Source organism: Vanessa atalanta, chromosome 22, assembly GCF_905147765.1.
Source record: "Vanessa atalanta chromosome 22, ilVanAtal1.2, whole genome shotgun sequence".
Lineage (NCBI taxonomy): Eukaryota > Metazoa > Arthropoda > Insecta > Lepidoptera > Nymphalidae > Vanessa > Vanessa atalanta.
Window position 1 is genome coordinate 5,467,352 of NC_061892.1, and position 12,061 is coordinate 5,479,412.

Below are 12,061 nucleotides of genomic sequence, written 5' to 3' on the forward strand. Positions count from 1 at the left end.
TATAAATTGTTCTTTTAATTAACTTTAAATTTATATTGTAAAATGATGTCAATAATAATTGTTTAGAAAACATATGAATTAGAGTAAATTTTATTGTCTTATTACTCAACAGTTTCGTTTCGCTCCATATGTTGTTTCTTTTTAAGAATTTGTTATTCAATTGCTCCTTTATCGAAAACTATTATGTTTTTTTTTTTAAAACACGATTTGAATTTCTTATTTTTCAAACTGTCATCGAGAAATTGATTCAATTATATCCATCCATTTATAATTTTTATACGATAGGATTATTTTGAAATTGAATATTTAGTCTTCTCGTATTAAATATATTTTATTTTGTTTCAGAGCCGAAATTGAAACCAATATCGTGTAATTCCAAAATGGAATCTTGGCGAGGATGCAATCAGATACGGCAACAAAGAAAAAAGATATTGTGAATAAAATGTTAATAGCAAAAGGAAAATTGAAGGAAATCCATTAGATAAATTCGAAAGATTAAATAATTAAGATATAAACAACGGTAGTTAATTAGTTGATAATGTTAATAAAGTGATAAATTAAACAGTGAATATTATAGTATCAAAAGTGTTAGAAGTGTTAAGAAAAAATGTTCAAAATGACAGTTCTACTTCAAGCTCTCGTAATCTGCATGACCTGTATATCTTTGCAGTTTATAGGTAAGTTGTATTAATTATATTGAGATTAAAATAAGAAAACAGATCACATTAAAAACAAACCACATCACTTGAAAAAAACTTTACATCTTTTTTTTGGAGACATTGTCACATACATGTGGTATAGATCTATTCAAGTACGGAGACATGCTCCTACACTTTAAATTATGGGTATACGCTTGCTTACAAAAAGTCTTTATGTGTGTGAGACGATTCAATCATTAGGAGCACAGCAAGAAAATATATAGACTTTTTATTGTAAATATCAGGATTATTCATCATAAATGGGTGTATATTCAAACAATTATATACAGATTCAGTAAGTTTTTAATTAAACAAATTAATTACACAGATAAATTCACAATGTTCATCAATATCAATTCATTTATATATAATATACACATATAAATTAATGAAACTTAAATCAATCAAACTGAAATCTTTTGTAGTAACAAAAGATTAATGAAACGTCAGAAATTATCAGAAATTAGGGAAATCTTGAATGTAACCATCGATACAAAATGGCCACTTCGCTACCATCGACGCGACGGCGCTACACTAGAGCGCCGTTTAACTACCATTGACACTCTTTTCCAACCAGTATAAATAAAAAAGATGGAGCACCAAAGATCGTTGATAACTTAACATACAACAGGAGTACACCTGCCTGAATTAATAGATCAATAAATAGCTAGTATGATGTTGTCTGAGCGACTGTGTGGGAGATACAAAAGTGCACACTTATGTGCGCATACTTTTATTAATTACGTGGCGTTTCGAAACGACTGGGTACAATTTAGTCACCTAAATTTAAGAATTGTCTAGTTTCAACTTAAGAGATTTTTACTGTTCTGAGTTTTGTTTGTAGGACCTCGAAAACTATAGCCATATAAACTACTACTAGAGAAGGCGTAAATGTTTACTGAGGTAGTACAACAAATAAACAAAAGCTGTTTTATATAATAGCATAGTTGTATACCATATATGTGTGTGTGTGTGTGTGATATTTGAGAATGTTTGTTCTCATTTTGCAGTATCAACTAGTTAGTGAAATTTCACAACAGCTCTTGGAATATGTTCATGAATAACTACACCTTGATAGTTATATGTTGCTGTAACAATATCAAGATTCAGTTCTGCATTTCCACATGTTTGGATTGCGTTACAATGATGTTGATATTAACATTGTTTACTAAACAATTAACAAGCATTTACTTACGTTATATTTTTTAGGGTTCTACATATTAAGTTTAAAATACTGCTAATAAATTTAGACAAGATCAGCCCAGACGCTTGATTTGAAATTTTGGACATATTCTTGGTATTGGTAACAAATAATCTAGAATATACTGTATGAAAATTTGTTTCAAAGTTAAAGCTAATAGAGAAAAATGTTTATATTTTTAAATTTATTTTTATTTTTGTACAAAAGTAGTAGCGATATTTCTTTTATCACGAATATTTCTATTTTCAATTCTAGTAAACCGTTCTCTTAAAGTGCTCTCTAATATAAATTATAGTAAGTACTGTTTGTACATTGAAATGAATTAAATAAAATAAAATTAATTTGACTTAATACGATATTAAGGACGATATTTTGAAATTTAATTATCGAATTTAATTCTAACATTGGTTGAAATTAATTTAATTTTCTTCTGTCTTGCAATATCCGAGACTGATTTCTTAAAAAGGGACGGAAATGTGTAACAAGAAGAGTAGCGCGCATTATTTGATTTGACCAATGAGCGTGCACAGGTTTTGAATTGGCCGTCAGATGGTACCAACCTATTTTCGGAGCGGATACAATGCCTTATCACCAAAGTGAGATATCTGATATTACTCGTCGTATGCAGTAATCGCATATGACGTAAGTCTCGTTTTTTATTATTAATATTTACGACTTCATATTATTCTCAATTCTGATCTTTCAAATATAGTTTCTGTCATATTCATCTATCAACACAAATACCTGGATTTTTATTTATTTTCTCGACTACTTTTTCTATATATATCTAGCTGATCCGAGCACTTTTATTCAAGTTTAACCTTACGGCTATAATCTATCCTATATGATCCTTAAGTTAACGCGCTTAAAATCTTCACCTTAATTATATATTAGTGTAAATTTAGCAAGCGGTCTTTTTTCTATCTCTATAGTATGCCCTTAGTAATTGATCGAATTAGAAGGTTAATAATATAGAATAAGTCTTTAAGCTTCACTGTTCATACAACTTTATTACATTTGACTATTATTATATACTATTATTATATGAACCATGTTATACTGATATATGTCTTTCCTATGCAACTTGTAAAATGTCATTAGCTTCCGAGCATCGAAGCATGCCACATATTGGCAGTGGATTGCTACACACTTAAAACTATTATTTAGTTGATTTTTATTATTTCCAGTTATAAGATTTCATCTATCTGTCTATTAGTATTTGTTTTTTTTTTTTTTTTTACTTAAAATTTCAACTCTATGAAAAATACTTAGTATAATACCTGTTATGTCAGAAATGTATCACTCACAAGCATTAAATAAAATAGTTGCCCTCAAATTCGACCCTGACAGACCCTTGTATTTACATCGCCCACAAAAGTTTTGGTCAAAAATAACCATACAAATTTTAACTCAACACGAAAAATAACCTGTACTTGTGTACCACTTTCAGTGTGCAAAGCACCTATGATGCGTGACTTAATCGTTCCACTTCTACCCGCTTTGAATATTGAACTCACGAGGGTTTGGAAGGAATTTTATGCCGTATAAAGTTCGTATTATAGTCAGGATATAACATAAATCAAGCATTATGAAATTGTAAAAAATGAAGTCAACAATGTTTGATACCTAGTTAAAAATATTATATATTTATACTTATGATTTGATACCTTAGTAACTGAAAAGTGATCACGATTGCATAAGGTAATCATATGAGAAGAATCATAGAAGTTGATTTTGTCAAGGGATATAAATAACCCATTATAAATACACTAGATTAAATATTATAAAGGTAATTATCTATAAAATACACATGATTATTGATTTTTTTTATGGGACCTACTAATAATTTGCAGATCTAGAGGTTAGATCTGGTAGATATTGATAGTCTTGATAGCATTTACGAATTTTAATTTTAAATCTACAATTTTATTTAGATATATCTAACAACAGCTTAAACATTACACATGATAAAATGCTGTAATGTATTAATTAATATAAACATTAACTTAAATAATGTAAATAGTTCTTGAAATAAAAAATAAAGTATATAACTTAAAGGTTTTTCTGCATTATACTATGCAAAGTTGTTCATTTAAACAAAAGTTGTTATACAGTTAAGGTTAAATTTGATTCGAATTTATTCATACACGTATTAAGTCATGATAAAATTCTAGATCACATTTGCATTTAAAACAAAATATGCAGCGAAATCAAAAATGAAAAAGAGCATTTTAACGCACAAACTTCACAAGTATAGCCTGAGGCCAACACAAAAGAGCTAAAAGCAAAAAGCGCTTCATATTTCGAATGCACCACGTGCCAACCCTCCGGTCCGAATATTCGAGGCCTTCCAAAATAATTTCACCAAAAAGTTCCACCGGAATACTCAAAGGCGTACATTGTTAGTGAACCACAAGATGTGATATATCATTACCGTGTCAAGGTATTATGTTGTGCTCCTCTTACGAATTTCCTTGTTTATATTTATGTAGATGGTCTCTTTAAATTGAAGCATCGTTTAGTTATACGCTAAGTAGTATACTTGTTTTAATATTTTCAGGGTCAGATTAATTTAATTTAACAATTTGTTTTTACTAGCCAGACAACCAAATAATTCGCATAATTTAATTGTACACAATTGCAATTATACTCTGAATTAAAATATATATATATATATATATATAATAACTTTTATAACAAAAGGTTTCTTATTATTCCCTCAAATATATGCGTGTTTTTTAGTAACTACATAACTATCTACATTGTTGTACATGAAGGAAAACATCGCGAGGAAACCTGCATGTGTCTAATTTCAATGAAATTCTGCCACATGTGTATTCCACCAACCCGCATTGGGAATATGCTCCAAATCTTGTCCTTAAAGGAAGAGGAGGCCTTAGCCCAGCAGTGGGAAATTTACAGGCTGTTAATGTAATATAATGTAAGACTAAAAGATAAATTCTATAATTATGTTTAATTGATTAATAAAGTTAGTTTGATTAAACATTATTTCTACTGTTGTATATATATATTTTAAACGAGATTTTACTCAATAAAGTCAAATTAAATGTAATATAATTATCTTATTTAATATCATCAAAACTATTATTTTTATCGTAATATAAGTGTTATTTCACATAAATCGAGAATTACAAAAAACATTTCTCAAGAGAATATGAATTTTATAGTCAAGAGAATATTTTTTTCCTGTATTTACGAGTCGAGCTTTCAACTTAATAAGACAAGTAAAGGCATTTGTAGACAACGCTTATATATTTTCTAGTAATGCCTGACGCTGGTAACACTATATACGGCGAGCAGCGACGTTAGAATTCTTTGTAGATTATAATCAGTAAAATTAAATATTATTATGTAAATGTCATATGACTGTATATAAAAGGAATACGATAAATAGAACTATGACTAAATCATCAAAAGCTTCTTATGTCCTTTTTTATTTGAGAAAAACGTTTAGTTCTTTATTCACCTAGCTCCTTCAATTCAGGTTAGTGAATATATGTACATGTTTTAGAATTTAATCCAAAGCGATCAAATTTCCTCAAGATGGTTTAGTTCAGCGTCGCGTTTCACTCTCTCTGATGGTCGTCTTTTATCAATAACAATTAGAATTTGATCAAAGAAATCAATTACAGTTTATATTATTTAACAATATTACTCGTTGAGAAAATGCGTGGGGCTGAAGAAGTCTTGTTTATTTATGATATAGCTAGGAAGCTCAAACGGATAATGGGCTACCTGAGTGAGTAAGGTACGTTCTCATATCGCTAAAGATATTAGCGTTGTAAGAAATATTAATCAATCACTACATCGCCAATAAATACCACAAATCTTGGGAACTAGATGTTTTGTCCCTCACCTTGTAGTTACATTGGCCCACTCAGTCTTCAGACCGAAACACAAAAATACTAAGTATAACTATTTAGCAGTAGAATATGTAACGAGTGGATGATACCTACCCAGGCAAGCTTGCACAAAACCCTACCACCAAATACCAAGAAGACGGGTCTGAATAAACTAATCAAATCAGATTAAAATATTATTTATTCCAGTAGGCTCATTAAAGCATTGGGTTGGCATGTTACTATGTTGAATTAAATGTAAAACTATGCTATATTCGGAAAGTAGATTCTACCATGAAGAACCGTCAATTTTGAAGTATGTCAGTAAAGTACAATTTTTACATTTATATATCTTACCTACAAATCAATAAATACTAACGCTTTTTTATCTTTAAATATTTTAATATGCCAAGTTAAAAATAGCCGTGGAATCTTATTATAGCATAAATGATACCTCCCATTGGTGGGCGAAGGCATCCACTTATAAGAAGGCATCAATATAATAATCGAAAGATATATCGTAAAATAAAAAATAAAAAAATAGACTAGGAAAATTTTATAATAACTCAACAGGTATTTAAGTACTTGAAGTAACCAAGTACTCTTATATAAAATAAATCTTCACGAAGAAATAAAAACAGCTTTGCTTTTATTATTTTCTGTTAACTGCGTAGACATTTTTCTTATTTCTCTTTTTATTGTTCTAATAATAAAGCACTAAATTCTGAAGACCTTCATAAATTCTGAATGGGAGTCGTTAAAGATAGTCTTTTATTTACCTGCTTAATACAATTAAGTGTGATATTATTTTATTAGTAGTTTTATGTTAGTTGTGTACTACAATACTCAGATGTTACGACTTCATAGATATGTGGTAAGTTCAACCTTTTATTAGTCGGTAATGTGTTTTAAAAAGATCACTTCATCCTATGAGGGAGTTAAATTTAGTATGAAAGATTCCACGGAGCTAGCCATTAAGGAAATTTCGGCGAGTTTCTGAATAATGTCTTCGCAATCAAACTTTTTAGTAAAATAAGATTTTGCTGGCAATTTAAGCTTACTTTATGACATCGGTAGGTGGACGGTCAAATAGACCCCCTGATAATAAGATTTCACCACTGCCTATAGACATTGGTGCCGTATAAATTTTAATACTTTCTTTCGTAACCAACCTTGGGAACTAAAATATATATATATATATATATATTTTATGGCATTGGTTGGCGGACGAGCATATGGGCCACCTGATGGTAAGTGGTCACTACCGCCCATAGACAAAGGCGCTGTAAAAAATACTAACCATTTCTTACATCATCTATGCGCCACCAACCTCGGGAACTAAGATGTTATGTCCCTTGTGCCTGTGATTACACTGGCTCACTCACCCTTCTAACCGGAACACAACAATACAGAGTACTGTTATTTGGCGGTAGAATATCTGATGAGTGGGTGGTACCTACCCAGATAGATGGGCTTGCATAAAGCCCTACCACCAAGAAAATGTATGTCCATTGTGCCTGAAGTTACATTAACTCACTAACCTTTTAAACCGGAACACAATAATACTAAGTATTACTGCTTGGCAGTAGAAAACATATTATAAAAATTATTCATATAGTACATTAGATAAAATAAAAATTAAAGGAAATATTTTTGGAAATGGACTTAGTAGTATGACTTAGTAGTAATACGCAATTGTTCGCGGACATAACATTATTATATTTAAAAAAAATATTTACAATTTTCAAGTGTGTGTGTGAATGTTTAGAGAAATAAATAAAATTACATCCAAATAACACGTTATTGGTTGTACGATCTGATAGCAAAATGTACAGATCCTACAAATTTGAAATATAGCGTGTGTATTTCGTCGGCTTCCAGGTTTGTTATTTCGAAATTTGAACTACATTAAAAAGAAGAAAATTTAAAATTGTAGTTTCCAGCCAATAAGATGCTCTAGCTGAAAAAAGTAGAAAAGTAAGACGTAGGTTATCCTTATTTGTAAACGATGGCTAAGCACTCATCTACGACATAAATACGACACAAGAGCAAAATAATCCACGCTATTTTACCCTGCAACCATAATAACAATATATTAAGAATTTTAGTAACAATAATATAGATATTGATGTACATCGTAATATTACTTAGATTTTGATGTATATATAGAATTAGATACCCTGTATATCACATTGACATTACTCTGTATTTCCCAAATAAATAAATATTATTTCCATGACAGTTTGTCAGAAGTCTCTTTGTTACTACAGATACGTCCGAATAGGTTCCTTCTCACCGTACAAAATAACTTATCGATTATACTGCATTGTATAGTTAAATTTAGTTCAATTGATGTTCTAGAATTCAATGATTTTTCTAGTATTTATAGATCGGATTCGGTTTAAAGTTTCCCTCCTAAAAATGTTTTCTTTCATTTAATTTTAAAAGTCATTAAGCCCTTATATTTATAACATAGTAGTTTTCATAATAGATATGACATTACTACACATTTCTTTACATGTATTTTCGTGCTGGGGAGGTCTTCCAAATAGTATCCAAGCTCCTGGATGAAACTTAGTCATGAAGGCTCATATAATATATAGATTTAAAAAAATCATATAAAAATATGAATAACTTAACCAATATGTATTGGCGTCCTATTTTACAACTATTCGTTTCATGAAATATTTCATGAGCGTCTCCTAAAAAATGTCCTTATTATATTTATAAAATGCGGAATATTTTTCATCTTAAATAAAAACCGAACCATATTATATACTACATGAAAAGCTGCTACTATCGTAAAACTCCTATAAACGGTAAATGGAGCTGAGTTTTTCGTTACGCCTGTATGGCCCATAAGCCTTCAAGCCTACAGAAAAATCATACTTACGTCATAACTTGGTACTGCGAAAACACTATCCAATTGTAATGATTACATAAAATCTGTTTTAATACTAAGCTTTTTATTTTTTAATTATACCTTACAATTTTTTTTTATCATTCATATTGGATCTCTTTTGTGAAATTTAAATTTAGAATCGAATCGACTCATTCAATAAAACACGTGGGCGTACAAATTTGTTGCCTTGTAAAAGATATTGTGCTTATAATTTATTTTATTAATATAGTTTCCAGAACCCTCAGACCTACGTCACTGGACTATTATTTGCCCAGCGGTGGAACAATCTGGAATCTAAATATAGAATAAATAAGAAAACGATTTGTACGAGGAATTGTATTATTTAAATAAAATGAAATGCTTTATATAGTTAATTTATTACTCAGTCCGACAAATTCGACTTCGACTCGAGATTAAACGTTTAAGAATGAGAACATTTTGTAGTCAACCAAAGATTTCGCTCTCTGTTGTTTACGACAGTGTTTCGTACAAAATAAGCTGTCCTAATTTTATGGACTGTTTAAGGCTTAATATTATTAAACAAGAAAGTAGTTGGAGCACCAATTTGCCTCTTTAAAAGTTTCGCTGGCAGCGGAGCTACTTTTGCAGTTGTTCAAGTATTTTTGTCACGGACGATCTTTTATTTGGTGTAATTGGCTGCGATTAGATTATGCCTTTATTATCTGATGTCGATGATTTTCAAGATCCTCAAGATGAATTTAGATTAAGTTATATTTTCTGTTTGTTTTGTTTAACTTGACTTTATGATATTTTTGTAAAGAAAATGTGTAATACATTTTATTTATTTCAATTTAAATTTACATTATTATAATCTTTCAGGCATTAGTTCGCATCGGTTCTTGATATTACGTTATTTTTAAATTAGAAAGGCTGATTATTTAATTAGTCATTTGATGGTTATTACAGATACATATAGTTATTGACCATCCTTTACATCACAATAAGCCATCAATATTGGGAACTAGATAGGTATACTGAATGTCTATCATCATCCTCCTCCCCTTATCCCAATTTTATTTAAGGCGCAGCATGTCTTCTCCTTCCATACTTCTCTTTCAAACTTCATCTCACAAGTAATATTCTTTCCAGACATATCGTATTTCATATAATCTATCCATCGTTTCTTCGGTCGTCCCCTTCCTCTATATCCATCCACAAACATGCTCAAGACTTTAATAATGACCCTATATTCTTCTTATATAAGCTTGCACAGACCCCTACGTACCATTTAAACAAGAGGATGAAATTATAATGACACTGTGGAATACAGATTTTTGCTTTATTGAATATATTTAATGATATGCAAATTTTTTGTCTGCAATCATCTTTCTGCAATTTCATGATCGCATTATGTGTGTGAGTTACGCGTTATGGTTCGAATACTATTGATAAGTATTGACATCGTAAATGGTATAAATCAATATTTTCAATGAAAATTACTTGCTGTACAAAGCTTTTATAAATAAATAAAATTCAATTCCATTAATACATATCCTAACATGAGAAATTTTGTTAAAAATATATAAACAAAAATAAGCCAAATGAAACTGATTGCATTAATTTATTATTATTACATATTATGACGTAAATCTAATTTTGTGCAGCACCTATTAAAGGTCAATATATTTTTATATCATAAAACTTTCCTTAATAACAATGCCAGTGTACGTCACACAGTACAGTAAGAACATTATCCACTACAATAGTTACTAATAAAGCAAATTGGAGAGAGATTAAAATATATTAACATGACAGACGATTCATATGTATAATGCTACTAAATTAAACGTTTATCTAATCCTACATCATCCCTACATTTATCGTACCGTAATAATTTATCCGTATAACCTTAGTCAACGAATACTAAATTGTTACGTCAACTAGATAGAATAGGATTTTATTAGATGAAAAATGTTTGGATGTGTGGGTTATTTCGGTCTGTTTAACATTCTATATAAAATACATAAGGGAAGTTAACATCTTATAAAGATTTTTATTTATCTTGTACATACATATAGTAATATAATGTATTGTGTAATCACTGTATGGGATAACTATAGTCCTTAAGAAAAGGTTCTTTCTAGCTTAAGGTAAAATAATAGCCTTTAAATATCCCACTGTTGGGCTAAGATCTACTCTTCCTTTTGAGCAGAAGGTTTGGAACTTATTCCACCACGCTCCAGTGCAGTATGGTATGTAAACATTAGACAGAAGATTTCTTCACGATTTTTACCTTTACCGGCAAGAAAAAGATGAATTACAAACACAAATTAAGCACCTTTAAATCAAGTGATGCTAATCTAGGTTTGAACCTGCAATCATCAGTTAAAATGCAAGCGTTCTAACCACTGGGTCATCTCGGCTTATTTGTAGAGTATAATTGAATGTATGTTCAAAACTATTAACTAAGATTTACTATAATTATGATATGATATTAGTGATTGTCTCTACCAGCGATGCTGGTCTTTAAAAAGATTATATAATTAATGCTTAACATTCTAAATTTAAAAAAAAATTGTGTAGTCCTCCTCTTGGTCAAAATATAATATATACGTAATTATATTATAAAACTGAACATGCTTTTATTCCTTTTATGGTCGTGCAACTATTCCATCCGAGCAAAGACCTGTTCTTAATGATAAGGTTTCGAAGCTTAACCAAGATTCTCGTATCGACTATTGATTATACTGTGATTGATTATACTATGATTATGTGATAGAGTTTTAAGCTGATACGTTCAGATGTCTTGATGAAGGTTTTCTGCGCATTTGCGGTGACTTTTGTCTAATTAATGTCTTTGGAATTAAACTTGATATCTTAGTTCACATTAACGTTTTCTATATAACTCATCTTTTTTTTCATAATTGACGTCCACTGATATATTTTCCTTACCTTTGGTCTATGATGTCTATATTTGGGATTTTATTTTTAATCTATATGTATTTAAGCCAGACAGCGCAATATAAATTTGACAATTACTGATGACAATATACTATATCTATGCAAAAAAATCTACACGATCTGATTTGAATAGTAACTATTCCTATTATTTATTTTAACTTTTTTCGCCATCGTATTTTTATCCTTCTTTTTGATTCAATATATATATCCCGCTGAGTTTCTTTCGCCAGTTCTTCTCAGGTCCGAGGTGCTAAATTCCGAACCGGTGGTAGATTTTTGACAATCAATAAGCAAGTGTAAACGCTTCTATATTGAATAAAGATTTTTGACTTTGACTTTGAAACTTGCTTCATAACAAATTTCATAAAATTCAGTTCTTTAGTTTAGCCGTAAAATGTAACAGACAGACAGACAGACAGACAGAAGACAAGACATACAGAGTTACTTTCGCTTTTATAATATTAATTATAGATTTAGC

General features: G+C 29.9%; 1 protein-coding gene across 1 annotated transcript in view; it reads left to right on the forward strand.

Moving 5' to 3' along the window:
* Positions 1 to 601: 601 nt before the first annotated feature.
* Positions 602 to 12,061, forward strand: part of LOC125072774 — a 92,065-nt gene continuing 80,605 nt past the window's right edge. The window contains exon 1 of the mRNA XM_047683466.1: positions 602 to 677. Coding sequence (XP_047539422.1) covers positions 608 to 677 — 70 coding nt within the window. The 5' untranslated portion in view covers positions 602 to 607. The remainder of the gene's footprint in view (positions 678 to 12,061) is intronic.